The sequence below is a fragment of the Gorilla gorilla genome, chromosome 5 (genome assembly GCF_029281585.2).
Source record: "Gorilla gorilla gorilla isolate KB3781 chromosome 5, NHGRI_mGorGor1-v2.1_pri, whole genome shotgun sequence".
NCBI classification, from domain to species: domain Eukaryota; kingdom Metazoa; phylum Chordata; class Mammalia; order Primates; family Hominidae; genus Gorilla; species Gorilla gorilla.
Window position 1 is genome coordinate 132,063,433 of NC_073229.2, and position 27,570 is coordinate 132,091,002.

At 37.6% G+C, this 27,570-nt stretch overlaps 1 protein-coding gene across 1 annotated transcript in view; it reads right to left on the reverse strand.

Annotated features, from left to right (window-relative positions):
- Positions 1–27,570, reverse strand: part of SEC63 (SEC63 homolog, protein translocation regulator) — an 83,859-nt gene that overhangs the window by 20,288 nt on the left and 36,001 nt on the right. The window contains exons 5-16 of the mRNA XM_031012102.3: positions 22,189–22,250; positions 21,541–21,599; positions 20,171–20,221; positions 17,753–17,861; positions 15,504–15,598; positions 15,269–15,401; positions 13,465–13,557; positions 11,663–11,817; positions 10,193–10,340; positions 6,458–6,540; positions 2,624–2,683; positions 2,268–2,441 (exon numbers count right to left, since the gene is read on the reverse strand). Coding sequence (XP_030867962.1) covers positions 2,268–2,441; positions 2,624–2,683; positions 6,458–6,540; positions 10,193–10,340; positions 11,663–11,817; positions 13,465–13,557; positions 15,269–15,401; positions 15,504–15,598; positions 17,753–17,861; positions 20,171–20,221; positions 21,541–21,599; positions 22,189–22,250 — 1,222 coding nt within the window. The remainder of the gene's footprint in view (positions 1–2,267; positions 2,442–2,623; positions 2,684–6,457; positions 6,541–10,192; positions 10,341–11,662; positions 11,818–13,464; positions 13,558–15,268; positions 15,402–15,503; positions 15,599–17,752; positions 17,862–20,170; positions 20,222–21,540; positions 21,600–22,188; positions 22,251–27,570) is intronic.

Sequence of the window (27,570 nt, forward strand, 5' to 3'; positions counted from 1 at the left end):
GATCAAACATAGATGTGGTCTTTTCACATAGTCCCACATTTCTTGCAGGCTTTGTTCATTACTTTTCACTCTTTTCTCTCTAATCTTGTTTTCTTGCTTTATTTCATTGAGTTGATCTTCAATCTCTGATATCCTTTCTTCTGCTTGATCAATATGGCTATTGATACTTGTGTATGCTTCACGAAGTTCTCGTGCTGTGTTTTCCAGCTCCATCAGGTCATTTATGTTCTTCTCTAAACTGGTTATTCTAGTTAGCAATTCGTCTTTTTCAAGGTTCTTAGCTTCCTTGCATTGGGTTAGAACATGCTCCTTTAGCTTGGAGGAGTTTGTTATTACCCACCTTCTGAAACCTGCTTCTGTCAGTTCGTCACATTCATTCTCCATCCAGTTTTGTTCCCTTGCTGGTGAGGAGCTGTGATCCTTTGGAGAAGAGGCGTTCTGGTTTTTGGAATTTTCAGCCTTTTTGGGCTGATTTCTCCCCATCTGCATGGATTTATCTACCTTTGGTCTTTGAAGTCAGTGACCTTCGGATGGGGTCTCTGAGTGGACGTCCTTTTTGTTGGTGTTGATACTATTCCTTTCTATTTGTTAGTTTTCCTTCTAACAGGCCCCTCTGCTGCAGGTCTGCTGGAGTTTGCTGGAGGTCTGCTCCAGACCCTGTTTGCCTGGGTATCACCAGCGGAGGCTGCAGACCAGCAAAGATTGCTGCCTGCTCCTTCCTCTGAAAGCTTCGTCCCAGAGGGGCACTCGCCAGATGCCAGCCAGAGCTCTCCTGTATGAGGTGTCTGTTGTGGGAGATGTCTCCCAGTCAGGATTCATGGGAGTCAGGGACCCACTTGAGGAGGCAGTCTGTCCCTTATCAGAGCTCGAATGCTGTGCTGGTAGATCTGCTGCTGTCTTCAGAGCTGCCAGGTAGGGATGTTTAAGTCTGCTGAAGCTGTGCCCACAACTTCCCCTTCCCCCAAGTGCTCTGTCCCAGGGAGGTGGGGTTTTATCTATAATTCCCTGACTGGGGCTGCTGCCTTTTTTTCAGAGATGCCCTGCCCAGAGAGGAGGCAGTCTGGCCACAGCAGCCTTGCTGAGCTCAGCATCATCTGTTTTACAACAAAGTGCCATTACAATTTACTGAGGAAAGAATGACCTTTTCAATGAATGGTGATGGTATAGTATAAGTGGTTCATATCCCCTACCTTGCACCATTAATGAAAAGTTAATTCAAGATAGATTTATCAACTAAGGTAATAATGTTTCCAGAAGAAAACAGAAAAATACCTCTATGACTTTGGAACAGTCAGGATGTCTTAATTTTTAAGACACAGAAGCATTAGCCATTGATGAAAGATGACCTCACTGATGAAAAAAAGAGACTAATGAAATTGACCTCATTAAAATAACAAACATTAGAAGCTACCAATAAGAGTAAAAATGTAAGGACTCTTATCCAGAATATATACAGAATTCCTACAATTTCAGTAACAAGACAAACAACCCAATAGAAAAAGAAGTTATCCAAATGGCCAGCAAGCATATGAAACGGTGTTCAACATCATTAGCCATCAGGTAAATGCAAACAAAAACCACATAAAGAGATATCACTACAGATCTGCCAAATGGCTAAAAGACTGGTAAAACCAAGTGTTGGTGAGTATGTAGAACAAGACTCTCACACGTAGGTCGGAGCATAAAATGGTACAACTTTGGAAAACAGGCTCTTTTAATGAGTTAAGCATGCACCTACTTTATAATCTAGCAATTCCACTGCTAGGTGGAAAATGACTGTCCACAAAATGCCATGTATAAGAATAAGCATAGCACCCTTTATTCATATTAGGTTAAGAACTACAAACAATCCAAACGTTGAACCACCACAAAACAGGTAAATGTGGTATATTCATACAATGAAATACTATACACACACACACACACACACACACACACACAGAATGAACTACTGCTACAAACAATACAGAGAGATTATCATGAACATAATGCTGAATGAAAGGAGCCATACATAAAATATGACACTTATATGACCTTTAGGAATAGGCAAAACTAATCTATGGCGATTATAGACAGAATAGTGGGAGGTAGAGGGATGGGGAGATGGATGAAGGGCTCACTGACTGAGAAGGGCACAAGGGAGCTTTCTAGGGTATCACGGGTGCATAAATATGTAAAACTTTTGAAGCTGTACACGTAAGACTTGAACATTTTAGTGTTTGTATATTTTAGCTTAATAATGATAATAACGATAATAATAAACTTACATTCCCAACGACTCCATTTGCCTGCTTTTGTTTCTGTTGCTTTGACTGTGGTAATAGCACAGGTGTAGGTTTTTTTTTTAAAGGTTTCTTTTTTTTTGATTTAGCAGTTTTCTTGGGTCCTTTACTCTTCTGTTGCCATCCTCCTTTTGTCCTGTTCTTGTTAGTTTCACCCTGCTGTGAATCATAACATGTCACACTCGTAAGTTATAGCAACAGATTCAACTGAAGGTTGTAGTAATTTTTAGGTGGAAATAGCTAAACTGAATTACTCTCCCAGAGCAATATAAGTCAATTGGAAAAGTAAATAAAATATTTCTTTCACTAGGAAAAATAGGTTCGGAAACCCAAGTTTTTACCCCATCTTCTGCTGGCTGTTCCTCTGCCGCACAGATGGACTGCTCCTTTTCAAATACTTCCTGGGGGGCGGCAAGAAGAGAAATACAAAATCTGTCAACCTATATTTATCTTTCAGACAAACAAAGCAATCTTTCAAACTGCATTTTTATTAAGTATTTTTAACTGGCTACAATTGAGGAAGAAGGAGACGTTTAGCAATTACCAGCTGATGAATGTGTGCCTATGCAGGTAGATACCTTCTAAAGTATCTCACATCTGTCTTGAACAAGTTTTGAGAAGTACAGTCTACTCAAGTTTACAAACGCAGTAAGGATACATACAGTAAAAATATTTGTTTAAAATTTCACTTTTATTCTTAGCAAGCAAACGTTGAGTATTTTAATGTTATGAGAATATATACTATTTTCTGCATTAAAACCTTGACAATATGTCAGTGTGATGTGCGAAATAACAACAACAAAAAAACCCTTGAGACTAGTATTAGTTCATTCACTATTGTCAGTGATACTGCTTATTGGACCTGAGACCTGAGACTAAGAACTGAATCACCACAGGTGGAGCATGGTGGCTCATGCCTATAATCTCAGCACTTTGGGAGGCCAAGGCAGGAGGATCGCTTGACCCCAAGAGTTTGAGACTAACATGGGCAACAGAGCGAGACCCCATATCTATTAAAAAAAAAAAATCACCATGAAAATCTACATATCCTAAAGCTATATCCACCAACCATACAATCCATTTAGAATCAGTACAGAACCAATAAATTTAGGATTTAAGTCCCAGTAAGCATCTATACTAGAAGATGACATGCAGGCTGTGTTTAATAAACTCCCTAGAATTATTAAAGCTAACAAGTAAAAACAGTTATAATTTTTAGGCTCTATACAATAAAAACAGCCTAATTCAGGAGTCAACTCTGAACAGTCCACACCACTTGCCTTTTTTTTTTTTTAAAAGACAGTGGTCTTGTTATGTTGCCCAGGCTGGTCTTGAACTCCTGAGCTCAAAGGATCCTCCCACCTCAGCCTCCCAAGTAGCTGTGCCACTGTGCCTGCCCTGCCACCTGCTTTTTAAAACAAAGCTTTACTGGAACATGACCACACCCATCTGTAAGTTCAGCAGTTGCTACAAACACTGTATGACTTATAAAACCTAAAATATTTACTATCTGGACGTTCAAAGAAAAAGGTTGCCACTCCCTAGTCTAATTATATCATAACTTCCTCCTTTCACTTATTAGCTGGGTTCTGATACTTGATTATTCCAAGGTACAGTTCATACAAGAATGGGAAGATAAAAACAATTCTTTTCTTTACTCCAGGGCAGTTCCATTCTATTCTTTTTTCTACCAATTACTCCAGAAATGTCAACAGTTCAAGACCAAATTTTTGCTCATTTTTCAGGCTGGGAAGTCCAAAGGATATGGGTAGTCTAGATTTGGATTATAAACCCAATTTTAGCATTGGTTTCAGTTCCTCTTCTCCCAGGAGGCAGCTCACTCACCTAGAGTCCACGACAAATGCTTCCTTATCACTTGCTATAATAAAACCAACATCTTTGATTCAATATATCCTACTACAAAACATGATTTTCAGGCCAGGCTTGGTGGCTCACACCTGTAATCCCAGCACTTTAGGAGGCTGAAATGGTAGGATCACTTGAGGTCAAGAGTTCAAGACCAACCTGGCCAACACAGTGAGACCTCCATCTCTCTAAGAAAAAAATATATATATGTTTTTCCTACCAGCAATTTTAGGCATGGGATATAAATGTGGCATGTATTTCTTGCAGATGCTCAAAAACCTCAGAGAAAGCAGCTAAAATCTACCACTAGTTGAATAAATTGAGTCAAAATACTACAGTCTCTACCAGTTGACTCAGGAGAAAATATAAATAATAGAAACTGAAAGCCAGGCATGGTGGCTCATGCCTGTAATCCCAGCACTTTGTGAGGCCAAGGCAGGAGGATCCTTTGAACCCAAGAGTTTGAGATCAGCTGGGCAGCCTACAGAGACCCGCACCTCTATTAAAAAAAAAAAAAAAAAAAATTAGGCCAGGCATGGTGGCTCATGCCTGTAATCCCAGCACTTTGGGAGGCTGAGGGGTACATATCACTTGAGGACAGGCATTCGAGACCAGCCTGGGCAACATGGAGAAACCCCATTTCTACTAAAAATACGAAAAATTGGCTGGACATGGTGGTGCACACCTGTGGTCCCAGCTACTCAGGAGGCTGAGGTGGGAGAATCATTTGAGCCTAGGAGGCGGACGTTGCAGTGAGCTGAGACTGCACCACTGCACTCAAGCCTAGGTAACACAGTGAGACCATGTCTCAACAAAAAATAAAATAGGCTGAGCACAGTTGCTCATGCCTGCAACCCCAGCACGTTGGGAGATCAAGGTGGGTGGATCACTTGAGGTCAGGATTTCAGGACCAGCCTGGCCAACACGGTGAAACCCCACCTCTACTAAAAATACAAAAATTAGCCAGGCGTGGTGGCACGTGCCTGTAATTCCAGCTACTAGAGAGAGACTGAGGCAGAAGAATCACTTGAACCTGGGAGGCAGAGGTTGCAGTGAGCCAAGATTGCACCACTGCATTCCAGCCTGTGTGACAGAGCTAGCTAGACTCCATCTCAAAAAAAAGATGAAGGAAATATATGCAAAATTATTGGACTGGATTTAACAAAAAAGCATGAGACAAGTACCAATCTACATTTAAGTGCATATATGTACGTATGCACTATAAAGATCCAGATGGTAAATATGAGCATGGAGAAAGACAGAAGACGACACACAACAAGATTATGCATTCTGATCATTTGAGGCTAACAAGGGGTTTTCCTAAAGAAAATGAGAGAGACGGGCTGAGTGCAGTAGCTCACGCCTGTCATCCCAGAACTTTGGGAGGCCGAGGCAGGTGGATCACCTGAGTTGAGAAGTTCAAGACCAGCCTGGTCAACATGGTGAAACCCCATCTCTACTAAAAACACAAAAATTAGCCAGGTGTGGTGGCGTGTGCCTGTAATCCCAGCTACTCGGGAGGCTGAGGCAGGAGAATCACTTGAACCCAGGAGATGGAGGTTGCAGTGAGCCAAGATCACGCCATTGCACTCCAGTCTGGGAAACAAGGGTGAAACTCCGTCAAAAAAGAAAAAAAAAAGAAGGGAGGGAGGGAAGGAGAGAAGAAGGGAAGGAGGGAGGGAGGGAGGGGCGAGGGACGGAAGGAAGGAAGGAAATGGGAGAGAGAAGGGATCCATGACAAAAACATCATTTAGCTCTACATGTATACATGCATTAGGCTACATACAGGGATGAGCCTCAAAACGAATCATCTCGAAGTGGTGGGATTTTAGGTAGTTTTAATTTGTTCCTATACTTTTCTGCATTGCTTAAATTTTTTCCAGACAACATAAATGTTTCACATTATCAGGAAAAAAAATGTTATTTTTATTGTAATTCTTAGATTTTGAAATGAAAAATAAAAGAGTCAATTCTCTATAGAACTGACTAAAAAGGAATAGGTGATGAAATTCTCATCAGTAACAACTTCTGTATAGCACTTCACAGCTCAAGAACTATATCCACATTACTTTGTTATGATTATGTTTTATAGAGAATTAAACTATCACACAAAGGATTATTTTCCAGGTTTTTTTAGTGTATGTGAAAACTGTCTCATGAAAATTAATTTAAAATTTCAAAAGAGTTAACAGAATTTGCAAAATTAGATCTTGGTATTACAACAGTTTTGACTTTGACAATGAGGGAAATAAATATAAAAGCCTTGACACACAACTCTTAAAGCATAAAAATACAGATAGACTACTTACAGCCATTGTTTGCCTTGTCAACTTAACCAACACTGTAACTAAGGATCCTACTGTGATGTTGTTGCTATCTTCATCATCTAACACTGTTAAGATGGAAGAAAAAAAACAGCAAAAAATAAAAATCAAGTTCTATGTTAATGCAAACAGCAAAACTTAGCTTACCCAAACTAGTTTGGCACTTTAGTATTTCAAGCATATTATATTTTAAATTTGTTAAAAAAATAACTGATTGACTACTCTGTATAAGGCTCTCCAGTAGATGCTTTTAACAATTAATTCATTTAATCTTTAAAATAGCTCTACAAAGTATTTCCACTTTCAGAAACTAAGGTTTAGCCAGGCTTGGTGGCTCATGCCTGTAATCCCATCGCTTTGGGAGGCCAAAGTAGGTGGATGGCATGAGCTCAGGAATTCGAGACCAGCCGGGCAACATGACAAAACCCTGTCTCTACAAAAAATACAAAAATTAGCCAGGCGTGATGGTGCCCGCCTGTAGTCTCAGCTAGTTGGGAGGCTGAGGTGGAGGATAGCTTGAACCTGGGAGTCGGAGGTTGCAGTGAGCCCAGATCGCACCACTGCACCAGGGCAAGAGTGAGACCCCATCTCAAAAAAAAAAAAAAAAAAAAAAGAAACTGAGGTTCAGAAATAAAAGTAAAATACCCAAACCCACACAACACCTGCATTCGCACACTAAGCTTCAAACCCAGGTTTCTGAAAACACAGTATAATGTGAGACCTACCATAACACAGTTCTCTCACAGTGACATAAAAATAGGGTTCTGTCACCCTATTAAACTGTGCAAACCTTACATTCACAAGATTTTACCTGTATGATCAATGTCTGTCTGAAAAAAATAATGAAAACTAGTATTCCTAACCACACTAAAGAGACTTATTTTTTAAAGGCAAGAACAAATATATCCTCTTTACACTAAAAAGCACTTTTGAAAAAGTATTTTTTCAATAAATGGTACTAAATACATGTTTTTGCAATTAATTTTTAAAACCATATTTCCCACACATATCCCCAAAAACTCTACTATAAAGTTAATAAAACAAAATAAATAAAAATAACTCAAATATACCTTCCATTCAAATGTGATCATTAATTCATTTTTTCTACAGATTCTATATGTAAGATAGTTCTTCTTATATGTTTTTACCTACAGTTTTAAGTTTGTTATGTTTACTTTTCATACTGGTCTGGCATTTACTAACATACCATCAGTTGAAAAGAATGGCCTCCAATAATCTACAATTGCTATCTCCATTACCAGCTACAAGGTGCAGCAGCTGGGTATCAACAAAGGGTATGGTATCCCTTCTTCACCCTGGAAGTCTCCATTATCAAAAATCAAATCTGGGCCACATATTCATCTACATTTTTCATTTTGCACAGCTGTATGTGCACAAGCAGGTCATGTGAAATAACTACATGAATGCTGACCTGCTGTTTGGTGCTTTAAAGTGAAGAAAAGGACTACAGGAGATTCTATTACAGATTCTAGCAAGGTAGGGAAGGAGATCCACCATCTCCAGCATTATTATCATGCAGATGCCCCTTTCCTGCTTCTATATTTCTTCTACTCCTCCTTCACCAACTATAGCACTATTATTACATAATTAGGCAGCACTGTAAAAATATAAATAAACTGTCTATACAAGATGCTATGGAATGGAACACATGGTAATATTTGTCAGTGAGGCTGAACACTCTTAAATTTCTACTTTCTGTAAGAAAATCTCTTCTAATAATCATTTTTCTAAGAAGCATGTACTTTTGGCAAGGCATGGTGGCTCACACCTATAATCCCAGCACTCTGGGAGGCTGAGGTGGGTGAATCACCTGAGGCTGGGAGTTCGAGACCAGCCTGGCCAACATGGTGAAACTCCGTCTCTACTAAAAATACAAAAATTAGCTGGGCATGGTGGTGGCACACGCCTGTAATCCCAGCTACTTGGGAGGGCTGAGGCAGGAGAATCACTTGAACCTAGAGGTGGAGGTTGCAGTAAGCCAAGATAGTGCCACTGCACTTCAGCCTGGGCAACAGAGCAAGACTGTCTCAAAAAAAAAAAAGAAAAGGGTATACTTTTAACAGTTCTTAATATCACAAAGTATCTCTAAATCCCAAAATTTTTATTTGGACAGTTTTATTAAATCAGCACAGTCCTAAATACAGCTTTTAAATTAGTATTTTTAAAGTCTGAAAACTCATGGCCCCACGAGGCAATCCCAACTCCTCACCAAAGCAAACCAAGTTTTCACAACACATATGCTACACTCCAGCCAAACTGAAACCAGACTGCACTGTTTGCCTTCCTTTCCCAAACACGCCAATCTTTGGGATCCATTCACCTCTCCTCAATTCCTATTAGAATACAAGCTCAATAAGCAGAGGCTATGTCTTACCACTGCTTCCCCAGCACCTAGAGGAGTGCACAGCATTCAATATTTGCTGTATAAATAAATGGTACAATGTCTGTGTCATTCACGTTAACACTTAGCATATGTTATCTTGGTGTGTGTGTGTGTGTTTTTTAATTTTATAAAGACAGGGTCTCACTATGTTGCCCAGGCTGGTCTCGAACTCCTGGGTTCAAGTGATCCCCCTGCCTTGGCCTCCCAAAGTGTTGGGATTAAAGGCATAACACCACTGGGCCCAGCCCTTATCTTATTTTTAAGCCTATTGCTTCAACTAGACAATAAGCTCTCTTTAAAGACACAAACCAGGCGCGGTGGCTCACACCTATAATCACAGCACTGCGGGAGGCCAAGGCAGGTGGAGCAGTTGAGCCCAGAAGCTCGTGACCAGCCTGGGCAACATGGTGAAACCCTGTCTCTACTAAAAATACAAAAAATAAAATTAGCCAGGTATGGTAGTGTGCACCTGTAGTCCCAGCTACTCAGGAGGCTGAGGTAGAAGGATTGCTTGAGCCCAGGAGGCAGAGAATGCAGTGAGCCAAAATCGCACCACTGCACTCCAGCCTGGATGACAGAGTGAGACCCTGTCTCAAAAATTATTTATAAATAAATAAAATAAAGACAGAAACCATTATTAATATATCCCTGTATTCTTGGTAACTAAAAGAATGTTCTCATAATAGTAACTTAGCAAATGTTAAAGCTCAGACCACCACCACAATGAAAGAATGGAGCAGATAGTCCCTAATTCTCTCAGTATTCTAAGACCATTCAGATATTGAAACAGAAACACAGGGCAATTATATAGGTAGAAAAATAGCCTTTATTTTTTTCCCTCAAAGAAAATATAGAGGTAGGGAAAGAAAAACACATGAAATGTGGCATAAAACACAGTAATTTTCAACATTTAATTAACATAAATAAGTTGGGTTTTAAAAATTTAATTTTAGAACTAGGCAGCTATTTCTTTCATACTAATAATATACTTCAAATATCTCATTATTTTATTATGCCTGGAAGTCTTCATCATTCTTTGGAAAGTTAAGAAATTGCTAAAAGTTGAACTACAGAACAGAGTGCTCAGACTTCATCCCATTATGAGGATAATAAAAGTAGGACTCTATCAGGGTTCTCAAACTATTAGGTATAAATCATTTTCCAACATAGTAAATCTGACAGGTAAACTACAGTTCTGCAAAGTCTAATAACAAGTTATGTTATTAAGTACAGTGTTTTGAGAATCCTGAGTCAAATAAATGAGAACCAATCTATCAAAAGGGAAGCAATGTTCAACAGAGAAACCTCCCACTTACCCTGTGATTTTATATCCATGGTCACATATGGAAAACTCCCAAGGACAGCCATAACCTCTTCATATTTTTCATCTTCAAGGAAGTGCAGTAGAGTGTGACGATCTGATTCTTTTAAACTCACCAAATCCTGGATAGTTTTAATTTTATACTGAATAAAAAAAAAAGAAAATACATAATTCCCTAACTCACAAAGCTTTTCATAAAAAGAAAATTACTCACATGTTAACCACAACAAAATCCAGCAACTTTTAGAAAAGTGTTGATTAATGGGCATTTCAAAGCACAAAATAACGATATGGCATTTCATGACCTTTTTCTCCAAGAAAATTTAAATTAAGAATTTTTAAATTATAAAGTTAATACAGGCTTATTTTTTAAAATCAGAAAAAATAAAGTTGGAGGGAAAAAATAAGAATCTTGACTCAACCAAGAACTTTGTCAATTGATGTCCTCAGTTTATTTTCAATTTTAATAACAAAAACCTTTAATTAGCAATTAATAGGTTTACTATTAACAAACCTTTAATAATAAACGTTTACTTTTACCTAATAAAAGTAAAAATAAACCTCAATAAAGATGCACCTTCAAAGTTTTACTATGCAATATTCTCATTTTTGTTATTCTTAAAATACAGCTGTTACTACAGTAATATCCATCTTGGCAAAATGGTTACTTAGGAGCGTGTTCTTTAATTTTCCAGGTGTTTGGTGCTAGTTATTTTTCACTTTCAAAGACACAGATTAGATCATGAGGCATGTAAAATCTCTGCTTTTAGATTCTGAAGTTTTTAATTATGACTTAACATACAATCAAATTTATAAGGGGAACATGAGTACTTAAAAGGACAGAGAACTCTGATACAAATTTCCAACATGCATTTATTAATTCTACATTAATATACTATCAAATCCAATGTCTATTCTCTGCTAGCTTTATCTATCATATACAAAATAATGTTTAAAATCTCCTACTAGAATTGTAACTTGTTTCTTATATTTCCTCAAGTTTTTCATTTACACAAATTGTTGTTATATCTTAAGATTCATTATCATGTTTATACTATAGATTATATATTCTAAATAAGAACTGTCTTTATTTGATTTATTAAATGTTTTTGTTGTTCATGCTTAACCAGTAAACAATTGCCCAACCTTAAGCCAAGAATAAAATGACTGTAAAGTAGACAGTACATTTATTTTTGGTAACATAATATAAGGAACTAACTGTTGACTTTTTAAATGCACCAACCCCCAAAATAGTAAAACTACTTACAGTAGTAAAATACTATAAAACACAGCTACCTAGTCAAGAAAATGTTAACAGAACCACCTGAGAGAAAGTTTTAGAGTATTTAAGACATTCTAAATCTAAAAAATGCATAGTAACCATTTCCAGAAAACTTTTATTCATGTTACCTTTAAGTGACAGGACAAACTGCTGAAAACTGACTTTAAAGTAGCAAAGAATTACCTTCTTATGATTAGAAACCCGTCTAAGATTGTCCTCTTCAATATGAGGGAGCTGCAGAAGGGGAGACTTAAATTGCTGAAGTCCCTGAACGGCCATCTGAGAAAGCTTCATGCAGTTTTCTAGGGATGCCAAAGTTGGAGCACGAAACTCCCTTTCTTAGAAAGAATAGGAAAAAAAGAAACAGGGCTGGACTTTTTACATGTTCAGGAGTATACAATTCATCACAAAAACAAAATTCACACTAAATCCTTAACACCTCAAATCTGAGGATCATAGTAAGATTTTCCTTTAAAAGTTACCAGAGAAGACACTAAAAATATACAAACTCGATCTAATGAACATTTTCCAGCAACAGCCATTGATTTAAAAGAAAAATTATTTGCCTCACCTCAAATAATAGTAAATTATCAGACATTATCAGTATCACCAACATCTGACACCATGACAAGAACCAACATCACCCGTAACAACAAACCATAACCACTATCCTTTTTTAAGGGCATTCCTTTCCATTACTGACCACAAATCCCCTCATTCTTTTCCTTCCATACCAAAAAAAAAAAAAATGGCTAGGTGCCTGTAGGCATGTGGCTCATGACTGTAATCCCAGGGCTTTGGGAAGCTGAAGTGGGAGGATTGCTTAAAGCCAGGAGCTGGAAACCAGACCAGTCTGAGCAACAAAGTGAGATCCCACCTCTACACAAAATGTAAAGTTAGCTCCGTGCTGTGGTATGCACCTGTAGTTCCAGCTACTCAGAGAGCTAAGGTAGAAGGACTGCTTGAGCCCAGGAGTTTGAGGCTGCAGTGAGCTATGATTACCCTACTGGACTCCAGCCCTGGTAGATGCTGTCTATAATTAATTAATAAAAATTACATGACATATGAATCACTTTTATATCAGTTAAAGAATTATTTCAAATTCACTGTTAGAAAAAATAATGACCTAACTCAAAAATTATTCAAAGAAAGAGAAATTTTAAATCCTTGCAAACAATTGAACAATAAAATAATTAAATTATCACGCCTGTAATCACAGCACTTTGGGAGGCTGAGGCAGGTGGATCACAAGGTCAGGAGTTTGAGACCAGCCTGACCAACCTGATGAAACCCCGTCTCTACTAAAAATACAAAAATTAGCCGGGCGTGGTGGCATGCATCTGTAATGCCAGCTACTCAGGAGGCTGAGGCAGGAGAATCACTTGACCCTGGGAGGCGGAGGTTGCAGTGAGCCAAGATCGCACCACTGCACTCCAGCCTAGGCGACAGAGTGAGACTCTGTCTCCAAAAAAAAAAAAACAAGAATTAAAATCAAAAACACAGTGACCAGCGCTTTGGGAGGCTGAGGCAGGTGGATCACGAGGTCAGGAGATGGAGACCATCCTGGCCAACATGGTAAAACCCTGTCTCTACCAAAAATACAAAAATTAGCCAGGTGTGGCGGTACGCGCCTGTAATCCCAGCTACTCAGGAGGCTGAGGCAGGAGAATGCTTGAACCCAGGAGGCAGAGGTTGCAGAGAGCCAAGATTTTGTCACTGCACTCCAGCCTGGGCGACAAAGCAAGACTCCATCTCAAAAAAAAAAAAAAAAAAAAAGAACAAAAAAAACCCACAGTGAGCTGTGATATAGACTTTAAATAATAGAAAATATAGGAAAGAAATATGAAAAGACATGAGTAAAATTGAAGAAGCTCACTGAACTGGCAGACAGAAGTCTGAGTACCCATAAATCCTAAAATATGAAGTATAATCTGCATATGCTTGCAAGAAAAAGTATAACATAATTAACTATATTTCCTCCTCACCTTCACGGTTCCGGGCCATTACTATTAGTTGGCAGATTACATTAACCATTTCTTGAAGTAGGGCAGGACACTTTTTTAGCATGAATTGCTGATCTGCAAAACAATAAAAAACCTGAAACAGATCATTTTAATTTTACAGTTAAAGCATCTTTATCACTGTGGCCCAAAACTAATATTAAAGTTATGTCACAAATATTTCACATGATCTCAGAATTTTACAGATTGAATGGAAGAATTTCTCCTCAGTATCACTATGTCAAAAATCAGCCATAAAACCCTAGCTCAGATTAGACGTTTCAAAGACAAATTTTTAATATCATAATGTTAGGCTTAATAAACCAACTCCCAGCCAGGCATGGTGGCTCACGCCTATAATCCCAGCACTTTGGGAGGCTGAGGCAGGCAGATCAACTAAATATGTCAAAATAAATATGTCAACTAAATACAGGGGGAGAGATAAGAGACGTAGAAGAGAAGAAGAGGGCAACTTACAGAAAGAGAAAGACTCTTTCATTAATACTGCATGTAATAGTTAACTATTCAGACCACATTAACCTATGGATTTGGTACTCAACAATGATTTATTTCCTGCTTCTTACAGGTAAGTAAAAATGGAGATGCTTATGTATCTGTACAGAACATTAGCAACAGAATTACTAGTTAATTCAGTATTTCAAAGCAACTCCAATGATATTGCCTAAATAGTGCTCCTTCATTCCACCATAAGTATCCTGTCCTATCCCCAATTACTAAGCGTCACATGGCCTTGTTTTCAGAAGCATTTAACTGCATTACTGCCTTAAAGGAGGTGGGGGATGCTAGGATATCATTCAAAAAGAACATTTATTTCCTAGAGGTAGTAACTGTCTTTTAAAACTTTAATTGAAATAATGTCGGTGAAAAAGAGATAATTAATGACATCCCTGGAAACACTGTTGCCTCAATCAACTACTTTTCTTTTAAGCAGAATACATAGCTTCAAGTACTTATGAAGCTTTAAATAACTATAAAACAGACATTATTGGTAACCACTGTCGGAGGAAGCTTGTAGATGGTGAGGTGAGAGGTGCTGGTTGTTGTGAAATCCATTTTGCTCCCTCCAAAAACTTACAAAGTCCTTTAAAAAAATTATTAGGAACTTTTGTATGATCTGCAATTAACTAAACATTTCTTATACAGAGCATTCTCTCACCTTGAAACACTAAATTTTAACACTTGCCAAAACGTCTGGCTTACTTAGATCTTCAAACCATTTGTGAAGTAATTATGTAGCATATACATTTCTTTTTTAAAAAGTCCTTGAGCAATTATTTGGCCAAAAAAGAACAGCAACAAAACACACTGCACCACCATGCTATGGTTTGGGTCTGTGTCCCCACCCAAATCTCATGTTGAATGGTAATCCCCAATGCTGGAGGTGGGGCCTGGTGGGAGGTGACTGGATCACGGGGGTGGAGTTCTCCCTTTGGTGCTGTTCTCGAGATACAGTTCTCACAAGACCTGGTTGTTTAAAAACGTGTGGCATCTCCCCCACCTCTCTCTTCCTCCTGCTCTGGCCATGTGAAGACGCCTGCTCTGCCTTTGCCTTCTGCCATGAATAAAAGTTTCCTGAGGCCTCCCCAGCCATGCTTCCTGTACAGCCATCAGAACAATGAGCCAATTAAACCTCTTTTGTTTATATATTACCCAGCCTCAGGTATTTCTTTAGAGCAATGCGAGAACAAACTAATACACACCATTAAGTCTAATTAAATCTGCTGCTTTCATCCCACTAAACCTCTGTAGATACCAGAATCACAAATACCTTCTTCAAGGGTCTCAGGAATTTTCATTCTAGCAAGATGAGACAGTAAAAGAACTCTGGCCTTCAGGCTATATGGGCAGGTAAGTGGAGGCTCATTCTTCTTTAAATTAATGCTGCCAATTTCTCTGATTAGCTAGAATAAATAAAATAATTATTCAAAAACACGCTTTTTTAAAAAAAAGTATTCACTTTAATACTTAACTGCTCATCGGGGGATTTGGGAAATTAGCCTAACCTGTGGTATTAGAATATTATCCGTTGGTCTGCTTGTGGCATCTTTATTATACTGAGGATCAAATTCAGAAGCTCCAGCCAAAACCATGATAAGACCTAACAAAACAAAAGAAATATGAAGGTAAATAAATATGCTCATTCATTAATTCCCCCTCCTGAGATACTTAATTCACTTGAAAGTGAAGCACTTTTCTAAACATGCACAATGCTAAAAATTATCTGAACTCCACTGACAAGTATTTATTTCTTCCATAAAAAAAGTAACATCTCGCTTTTTAAAACGTACACAGTATCAACCACCACAAGTGAACAGAAGTATAGATCAAATAAAGCACACCAAAGCAACTGGAGGCATTAAAATCACTGAAAGTTCCACAGAAACTTTCTATAGAACATTAGTATTCTGTGTGGTATTAATAATTCACGTGAAAAAAGGGGGCCCTATGATTAAATAAAGCTGAAAATAATGTAAACAAGAGTTAAAGGTTTATTTACTACATGACTTCTCAAGGCCTTTTGTAACCCTAATATGCATTATAATTTTCCAAAAAAATTTTATTATGGAACCCAAGAGGATTTTGTGGAAATACACATGATTAAAACCCTCAAGCCGGTGGTGGCTCACGCCTGTAATCCCAGCACTTTGGGAGGCCGAGGCAGGCAAATCACAACATCAGGAATTTGAGACCAGCCAGTTTGAGACCAAGCTGGCCAACATGGTGAAACCCCATCTCTACTAAAAATACAAAAATTAGCCAGGCATAGTGGTGCACGCCTGTAATCCAAGCTACTCGGGAGGCTGAGGCAGGAGAATTGCTTGCATCCAGGAGGCAGAGGTTGTGGTGAGCTGAGATTGCGCCATTGTACTCTAGCCTGGGAGACGAGAGAAACTTTGCCTCAGAGAAAAAAAAAATCCATGTAATGTACTCACAAAAGGCAGGATAGTATAGAAGTTAAGTGCACAGACCTTGGTATTTTGTCACTTCCTAGCTAAATGACCTAGGACAATATTCTTCATATCTGTGTATCTCAGCTTCTTCATATGTGCCTGACACACAGCAAGCACAGTACTTGTGTGAGCTATTACTATTACTACCCTCAAATGTTTACTTAATAACAACTGTTCCTAAAACAGCTAAAATAACCTAGAATGTGTAAAGAAATCCACCAGCTAAACAATGCTTCTCTGACAAAGCTGTGTAAGGATACCACCCTCAGAAAAGAAACAGAAATCAAAATGATTGAGGCAAAAAGCACACTTAAAATTATAAACATGAAACATTTTCATAAGGGAGTAAGTTTCTGTATTAACATTTCAATCCAGCTTTAGGAAGAGTAATATTTTCGATAAGGTAAAGTAGTATTAACTCATTCAGAAATGTAAAATCTGTTCACACACAGTCATATATGACCATGAGAAGTCTCTCTCATTACTAAGAAAATTAGTAAAATTGCCAAATCCAAAATACAGAAAAGTCCATTTTGGTCCCAGAGACACAATTCAAAACTTACATTCTTTTATTTTATTTTTTTTTAAAGAGGGATGGAGGAGCAGCTATGATTTTTGCAGAGCCATCATTCTGAAAGGTAACACTCTATCTCCCAAGGATAAACTGCAAAGTTTGCTTTATATAATCAAAGAAAGTGAAAATAGTATTTTTTTCCTTAAATTTTTAAATAAGAACTGGGAATGAAATACTCTAGCACTAGTTTTCTTTCAACACACCTAAGACTTTTTATTTTTACTACAATTAATACAGTATAACATAATGGTTTAAGGCTCAAGAACGAGACTGCCTGGGTTCAATCCTGGATATCACTTACTGTGTATCCTTGAGTGTGTTACTTTTCGGTGCCTCAGTTTCCTCATCTATAAGATGTACTGTAAAACAGCACTCACTTACGAGAACACAGCAAAAATTAAATGAGTCAAGACACATACAGTAACTAGCAGTGTCTGGCATACAACAAATAATAAATGTTAGCTAAAATTACAAAATTTGCACGCATAAGGCTTATGGTAAAATTTCTGATGAAATATATGAGTAAATGTGAATAATGAAAATATAAATTAAGAAATGTGATAAAGGGTGCTGGCATTTTTCTCTAGCTTTAATTATATAAATTAACTATTTATAAAACTGTACAATAGAATCTCAACAGTATAGAGTTAAGGAATATATATCAACCCCACATAAGTAAGTCACAAAACAATGTGATTAATAGCAAAGTTACTTAAAGTTTACTTACGTTTCATATCCATATTTCGGGTTTTATAAACAAAGTATGTATAAATCTGTGTTGTGCGTATTAGAATCTGGTCTCCACTATAGCGTATTGAGCGATACCACCAAGAGCCCTAAAACACAAATAAAATTAAACAAGAAAGAAAGTATAAAAACTATGAGAGGCTGGGCGAGATGGCTCATGCCTGTAATCCCAGCACTTCGGGAGGCTGAGGTGAGAGGACTGCTTGAGCCCAGGAGTTTGAGACCAGCCTGGGCAACATAGTGAGACCCTGTCTCTACAAAAGAAAAAGAAAAATGCAAACATTAGCTGGGCATGGTGGCACATGCCTCTAGTCCCAGCTGCTCAGGAAGCTGAGGTGGGAAGATTGCTAGAGCCCAGGAGGTCAGGGCTGCGGTAGCCATGATCATACTACTGCACTCCATCCTAGGTGACAGAGGGAGACTCTGTCTCAAAAAAAAAAAAAGCAAAAAAAACCCTGATAAATGTTAAGTTTGAGGCAGAATATGTTTATGGTCAAATCTTCTAAATATTCATAAAACAATAAAAATACCTGAGTCTTACAACAAGCACCTCTTTCTTGCATATTTCAAGTGATTTCTTTAGCAAATATTTATACTGTCTGAAGCCTAAACACTAACCTAAGTCACTGCATATATATAATCAAAACATTTACCATTTTGGATAGAAATTCCTTAAAGACCAAAAAGGGATAAAACTACCCACTGCTATAAGCACCAAGCTGGTTCTTGACACACAGCATGTCTTCAATAAATACTTGATAAACAAATGTAGGCATAATTTTACAAGTGACATGACACTTTCATTCATATTACTTAATATGATTGGATTCTTGCAACAATCCTTTGAAGAAAGCAAAACAAACAACTTAATTATTAGGCTCACTATGTGACTAAAAGGAACTCCAGGATCAGAAAGGACACAAGTCACAAAAGTAACAAATGGTAAAAATCAAATTGTATGGTATCTCCGTATTATAGGATTATACAGCTGTTTTAAAAAATGAGGCTTTTCTATATGTTGCATCCCCAATATATCAAGCAAAAAAACAGAATAATGCACACATACAGTAAAATCTCATTAAAGGTTTTTTTTAAAATGAATGTGTGTACCTAAATTCATAGAAAAAGATTTGAAAGAAAAAACACCAAACTTCCCAATGATTCCTAAATAAATGAAGTTGAGGGTGGTAGTGCGGGAAGACTTTCATTTGAAACTTTAAATATATCTGTGTCAGCCAGGCATGGTGGTTCACACCTGTAAGCCTAGTACTTTGAGAGGCCGAGGCAGGATAATCGTTTGAGCCCAGGAGTTTAAGACCAGCCTGGGCAACGTGGCAAGACCCCATCTCTACAAAAAAATAAAAAAAATTAGCAGGGCATGGTGGTACACACTTCTGGTCTTAGCTACTTGGGAGGCTGAGGTGGGAGGATTTGCTTGAACCCAGGAGGTAGAGGCTGCAGAGAGCCATGTTTGCAGCACCTTACTATAAAGCAAGACCTTGTCTCAAAAATAAATAAATAAATAACAAAAATAAAATTAAAATGGACAGTTTCCCTGTATTTAAAATATATATATACATATATGCATGTCATACATATATACACATATATGCATGTCATACGTATACACGTCATACACAATGTATGTCATACACACACGTCATACATATATGCACGTGTCATGCATATATACACATGTATCATACATTTATACACATCTGTCATGCATATGTACACATATACATATGTCATACATATATACATACACACATATGTATACATATGTATATATGTATCTGTGTTAACTCAGTTGTAACTTCTGTGATTTTTGTTTTTTTCTTTGAGACAGTCTCGCTCTGTCACCCAGGCTGGAGTGTAGTGGCACAATCTCGGCTCATTGCAACCTCTGCCTCCTGGGTTCGAACCAGCATGTCCGACTAATTTTGTATTTTTAGTAAAGACAGGGTTTCACCATGTTGGTCTCAAACTCCTGCCCTAAATTGATCTGCCCACCTCAGCCTCCCAATGTGCTGGGATTACAGGAGTGAGCCACCATGCCCGGTCAGTTGTGGGTAATTTTTGAATTGGGAGGATATACACATCATGCTCAAGTAATGTCACCTTTAGAATACCATTAAAAGTATAGTTATATAATTTTTTTTCAGGTGGGGTCTCACTCTGTGGCCCAGGCTGGAGTGCAGAGGTGGGGTCATGGCTCACCGCAACCTCAAACACCTAGACTGAAGCGATCCTCCCACCTCAGCTTCAGTGGCAAGACTCTTAAATTCAAGGATCAATGGGTTATATTCTAACATACATTTAAAATGTTATAGGGAGACTCCAAAACATGTCAATCTCCTTTCCAAAAAAAACATTAACTTAAAAAGCTAAAACTTACCACAACAACTGGAAGGATAACCATAAATGCCAATCCATATACAAGTAAAACCTAGAATTGAAGAGAAAAAGAATTATGGCCTTCGTCAGGTAAATTAAAACAACATCCATGAATTTATTTTGAGGCTTACAATGGGGGAGCCACTATTAAAAGGATTCCTCATGTATTATCTTGTTAAATCCTTATTCTCAAACTCCAAGAGGAAGGTACCATTATTACCCTCCTTTTGTAGGTAGAAAACCTGCAGTACACATGGGTTACATAACTTGTCCTAGGACACAGCTAGCAAATTGCACAGCCAGGATTTGAACTCAAGTAGTTCAGCTCTAGAGCCTATGTTCATATCCACTATAATAAATTACCTTTTAATTTTTTATTTACTGACACAATACAGATTAACACCAGCAAAACTGTTTTGTAAATTACATTTCTCTTCCAGTCAGGCAGGTATTTATATATCCACAACCTCTCAGTAGTTAGTGCTCTGGGAACAAATGAAATAAGAAGTCCCTGGCCAAAGGTTCCTTTAGCTAAATATCAAGGAGTCACTTCATAATGCTGACTAGCAATTTTTACCTACTGATTTTTCTCCTATTACTTGATCCTAAATCTGGTAGTAACTTATTCCTTCTCGACTATTCCTACTAACCAGAAGCATGACAAACAAGCTTATGCAGCAACTGTATACCCCCTCAAGGTAACCAATTTTAATCTGCCAGAAAATAACTTAATAGCCATTTTCAAAACAAATTACAGACTATGTGGATTTTGTTTTCATTGCCTCAAAGACAGCCTTTAGACAATTATTTTCAAGAAAGTTGAAGTAGGAATGTATCCCTGAGTAAGATAATTCTTGACATTTTAGGGTTGCAGTGATTGAAGTCTGATATCCTACCTCCTCCTGAAATACCATATGGAATATATACAATTTAATTTATTGTACATTAACATTAGGCATAGTGCTCATGCTTGTAATCCCAACACGGTGGGAGGCTGAGGCAGGCAGATAACTTGAGGTCAGGAGTTTGAGAGTTCGAGACCAGCCTGGCCAGCATGGCAAAACCCCATCTCTACTAAAAATGCAAAAATTAGCCAGGCATGGTGGTGGGCACCTGTAATCCCAGCTACTCAGCGGGGGCTGAGGCAGGAGAATCGCTTGAACCCAGGAGGCAGAGGTTGCAGTGAGCCAAGATCACGCCACTGCTCTCCTGCCTGGGCAATAGAGCAAGACTCTGTCTCAAATGAATGAATGAATGAATGGCACACCAGTATTTTCTTTGTAATAGTTCTTCTTGTATTACCAAGACAGATTGTACATAACAAAAATTTTGTCTAATACATCATAATGTATCTTATTTAAATGCACTCACCAGAATTGAATTTTTCTGGTCAACTATCCAAGCTGGCAGGGCAATTCCAAAGCTTGTGGCTGAAATAGAAAAAATATCAGTTTCTGAAGAATCTCTACTTTGTTTTAATAAATCTATTAAATATATTTGGGATCTATAATATATCCCAGAACTCTCCCCCACAACACAAAAACAAACTTTGAGAAAGATTATCTTATTAGTAGGCCCCCATTACACAAAAGTTCAGGGATATAGTTTATATCTGAAACTTCAAATTTTTCAAGGAAAAAGAAACCCTGTAAGTACAAATTCCTTCTCTCAAGAAAACATAAATTATTTTATATGTCCTGAGTTTACATAAACACTATGAACACATGAGAAAATGTGAAGTCTGTAAAGAAAAATAAGATTTTTTCCTCCAAATTTTTATCAACTAGTAATTGGAAATGATAGTGATTACTCTTCTCTACGGACCAACTTAAATTATATCTTTCAAATTAGTCTTTAGAAAGAAAAATAAAGCAAAAATTAATGAGAGCTCAATTTATCTATGTTAAACTCCATGTGAGTATAAGCTCAGTAAGAAAATAATATTACTCCTTTAATCTGGTTAACATTTTTATAATATATACCATATTGCCAATATTTTAAAATCATCATTTACCACACCTTGAGGCCCATCTGGATTTCCAAATTCTTCCCAATTTTTCCGGGACTCTTCATCAGTTAAACTAGCATCAAAAGAACAAAGTTGCAAAATTAGAAAGCCACATCTGAAAAACAAGTACTCATATAGACAAACTCCATTAGCCAACCAACTCATTTCTTAGAAGATACTGATTCCATGAATCAAGAAAAGTTTCTCTGAAATCAGGAGAAAGGGAAAGGGAGGAGCAAGAAATGCTGCATTAACAGAAAATGCTAACTATTGCATCTTGATACTAATTCCTGGTTGGCCCATGGTTCTCAAGCTTAACCAGTTCTCATGTTCAACCAGATGGTTCTCAGTTCAACCAGATCAAACTTTAAAGGCAACTACATTTTCTAAGAAGGCAGGGAGAATTGTAGGGGATTTTTTTTCCCCTTATACTCTCATATATTTTCCAAAATTTCTTCAATGAGCATGTTTATACATTAATAATGATAAATACACATTTTTTAAAACATAAATTTAATTCATAATGGTAGCTTCCCCACAAAACAATAGCACCACATTCTGAAAGAAACAGATGACCACCACATGTAAAACTCCACTGCTGTGGGTAAGGTAATTTGCACTGTGCTAAGATCATAATTTTCTCCTAAGCCAATTGCCAGAAGAACTAGGAAAATTTCTCCTAAACAGCAGCTTCCTAACCCAGGGAATGTGAAAGTTAAAGAGTAATTTTTAGATACCTAAAATGTAACCCCTGACTTTGACAATGGCTCAAGGTACAGAGTCAAGAATAACTTTATTCCAGTTCCCAGTGAAGATGTTAAAAAGCATTAAAATGAATTCCCAATTCCTTACAAAAATATACAATGTAGTTAAGGAATATAAGGCAGAAACCACCCCACCAACACACACGCTCAAAAATGACCAATAACATAATAAGGAAGACATTCTTGGAGACCAACTGGTAAAAGATCTTCCATATGGTCAAATCTAATTTTAACCGTACTTCTACTTCTCAAAACTTAAGAGGCAATGTAGTTTCTATTTAACAAAACTCCAATCTGAGATAGGCAATGCAGAAATACCTTTATAAAATAGCAAAAAGGACATTCATTAGTTTTCAATGACTTGAAAATATTTTTAAATTTATCAATTTAGTCATTTATACAAACAGGTGCCTTGATGTCTTTAATCCTTATTTAATTGTAACTCCACTTACACTATTTGATGAAAGGCCACAGAAAAATACAGGAGCCAATAAAAAGCATTACTAGACAGGTTGCAAGTTAATAAGGAATAGTGCTAAGATTTTCTTTTCAAAATTGAGGGATGTTTCTCAAAAATTTTGTCCTAGATTCCCTGTACAACTGTCCACCCAACTCAGAGTTTTAGCTTGTTTCTTTCACTCTTGTCTTCTAATTGGATCCTTCTGCCCAAAATAACCATCTCTGTCCCCTTCTACCTTTGTGATTATGCAAAACAAACTGCTCTGTCCTCTATACAATACTCCCAGATTTTGCCAAATAAAGCATAGCTCACATCAGAGACACTCTGATTTTGCAACCTACACAGACCTACGAGTTACGATTACATTAACTCACTCATTAAACTGACTTCTACAACTGCTGTGTGATGGGAACCATGTTGAACATTCAATCTAATAAAATAAGTCAGCAACTTAAAGTCAGTTTAAGAAGCAAATGATTTTTTGTTACTTAGTATTTCAGTATAATACCACTTCTAAGAGTTAAAGTACTTAAAAGCTGCGTAATTTTAGTATAATTCACATTTAACAACCTTAAACAAGATCAATGATGCTAACAGAATTTTTGAAAATTCAGTGAGTGTAGTTTCCTAAACATGATTATATCCCTTAACTTTTTTGGGGTAACGGAGGACGATTATAGATTCTCTTATGAATCTAAGGAAATCTATGACCCCTTTGCCCTGGGAAAAATGCACATTACAAAGACACATAAATTTTGTATACAATTTCACGGACTCCAGATTATAAATCTTGATCTAGAGAATGCTTTCACTAAACTGTAAACAAGTGACCATGAGTTGGCTATGCACAGTTATTATAAGTTACATGCTCATCTGTAAAAACCATATGCTTTTATAAAAATTAACATATCTTTAAGGTGACAACAACGCTGCCCACTTGCTATACAATAGCTTTAAAGACAGGTTTTACATCTGAGAGCAAAATCTCAATTCTATCTAGATAATGAACCAGAGAATTCAATGGTATAACTCCTAAAGGAAAGAGTGAAAATCTGATTTAAAAAAAAAAATGAAATGACCCAGCTGGTTTATTATAATAGGCAACTAAGGAGAGAGAAATGATCTCAAATAACCTAAGCAAGTTCTAAAAAACTGCACATCAAAGCCTATATAACTGCATTCCAAGGCTGCTAGAGTTATTCATGAGATAGGAACTTCAACTCAAGCACTTACAACTTATAGTTAGTAAAATATACACCTTTATCTAATATAGTTATATTTATGCAAGTTACATAATCTCAAAGTTCTAGGTCCCACGATCATTTCACTTTTTCATTGGTCTTACAGAACGTCAACTATTTAAGACATTTTATACATAAAATATTCTACAGTTTAACCACATAACTGAGTTAAAACTAAACACCTTATATTATTCTTGTGCATTTTTCAGATTAGTGACCACACATCATAGTCAGATTTCCAGAAATCTGAGAACAAAATTATAAACTTGAAAATGTTAAAATACCTGAAGACTGGGGGGATAGGGTGGGGGGATTTCACCAAAGCACTAAAATTAAAACTACTAATTAAATAATCTTGGCTACCTGACTTCCTCTGGAAATGTCTTTTTAAATTACCTGAAGACAGCAATCAAGGCATACCAATACTTGTGAAAAGAGAGTAAATGCTTGAAGGAGACACTAACTGAAAGACAGTAACCTCAAGGACAACTGCTACGCAGAAAATGTAGTACACACTTCAAAAGTCCTAATGGCACTGCTTTATTACAGAATCATATAGTAATTCACACAGATAAACAGCCAGCCACAAAACAAGGGGAGAGAAGAGACATAGTCAATATCCTCTACTAAGTACAAAAATAAGTAAATAAGTAAGGTGATATCTCCCAAACTTCTGTCATTTACATGCCACTTTCACAATTTGCTATTATAACTTAGTATGCTATTGCAAGCAAACTTCTTATTGCACTTTGCAGATAATCGTGTTTTTCTGCCATTTGTGTTAACCCTACATCAAGCAATTCTATCAATGCCATTTTTCCAACAGCATGTGCTCACTTCATGTCCCTCTCTCACATTTTGGTAAGTCTCACAATATATCTAACGTTTTCACTATTATTTTATCTGTTATAGTGATATGTGATCTTTGACATTTCTATTATCATTGTGGGGCTGGCACACAAACTGCACCTGCAGAAGAAAAAGAACTTAATACATATGTGTTTCGAATGCTCCACTCCCTGGCCATTCCCCCATCTCTCTCCCACTCCTCATGCCTCCCTATTCCCCGAGACACAAAAGATTCAAATTGGGCAAATTACTAACCCTAAAATGGCCTCTGTTGGGAGCAAGCCCCCCCAAAATCTGGCCATAAACTAGCCCCAAGACTGGCCATAAACAAAATCTCTGCAGCACCGTAACATGTTCATAATGGCCCTAACACACGCGCTGGAAGGTTGTGGGTTTACCAGAATGAGGGCAAGGAACACCTGGCCCACCCAGAGCAGAAAACTGCTTAAAAGCATTCTTAAGCCACAAACAACAGCATGAGCGATTTGTACCTTAAGGACATGCTCCTGCTGCAGTTAACTAGCCCAACCTATTCCTTTAATTCGGCCCATTCCTTCATTTCCCGTAAGGGATACTTTTAGTTAATTTAGTATCTATAGAAACAATGCTAATGACTGGTTTGCTGTTAATAAATATGTGGGTAAATCTCTGTTCGGGGCGCTCAGCTCTGAAGGCTGTGAGACCCCTGATTTCCCACTTCACACCTCTCTATTTCTGCATGTGTGTCTTTAATTCCTCTAGGGCCGCTGGGTTAGGGTCTCCCTGACCAAGCTGGTCTCGGCGGGCCTCTAAATGTTCAAACGAAAAAAGACTCACACATCTCTCACTCTGAATCAAAAGCTAGAAATGACTAAGCTTAGTGAAGAAGGCATGTCAAAAGCCAAAACAAGCCAAAAGCTAGGCCTCTTGTGCCAAACAGTCAAGTTGTGAATTCAGAGCAACAGTGCTTAAAGGAACTTAAAAGTGAACACACAAATAATAAGAAAGTGAAACAGCCTTGTTGCTGATTTGAAGAATGTTTCAGTGGTCTGGACAGAAGATCAAACTACCCACATTGTTCCCTTAAACCAAAGCCTAATCCAAAGCAAGGCCCTAACGAAGGCTGAGAGAGGTGAGGGAGCTGCAGAAGCTAGCAGATGTTGGTCCACAAGATTTTCCAAAAGAAACCATCTCTACAACAGAAGTGCAAGGTGAAGTAGCAAGTGCTGATTTGGAAGCTGCAGCAAGTTATCCAGAAGATCTAGCTAAGATCACAATGAAGGTGGCTAAACAACAAATTTTCAATGTAGACAAAATAGCCTTATACTGGAAAAATATGCCATTTAGGACTTTCACAGCTGGAGAGAAATAAATGCCTGACTTCAAAGCTTCAAAAGACAGGCTGACTTTCTTGGTAGGAGCTAACGTTGCTGGCGACTTTAACTTGAAGCCAATGCTGGTGTGCCATTCCAAAAGTCCTAGAGCTCTTAAGATCTATGCTAAATCTATTCTGCCATGCTCTATAAATAGAACAACAAATCCTTGATGACAGCATGTGTTGACAGCATGGATTACTGAATATTTTAGGCCCACTGTTGAGACCTGCTCAAAAAAAAAAAAATGATTCCTTTCAAAAGATTACTGCTCATTGACAACGCACGTGGTCACTCAAGAACTCTGATGGAGCTGTACAAACAGATTAACGTTTTCACACCTGCTAACACAACATCATTCTGCAGCACACAGATCAAAAAGTAATTTTGACTTTTAAGTCTTATTATTTAAGAAATAGACTTGCACTGAGCAATTTCAGAGGCCGAGGTGGGCAGATCACCTGAGGTCAGGAGTTCAAGACTAGCCTGACCAACATAAAACCCTGTCTCTACTAAAAATACAATAATTTGCCAGGCATGGTGGTGCATGCCTGTAGTCCGAGCTACTTGGGAGGCTGAGGAAGAAGAATTGCTTGAATCCAGGAGGCAAAGGTAGCAGGGAGCCAAGATCGCAGCAATGCACTCCAGCCTCGGCAACAGAGTGAGACTCCATCTCAAAAAAAAAAAAAAAAAAAAAAAAAAAAAGAAGACATACACTTTGTAAAGC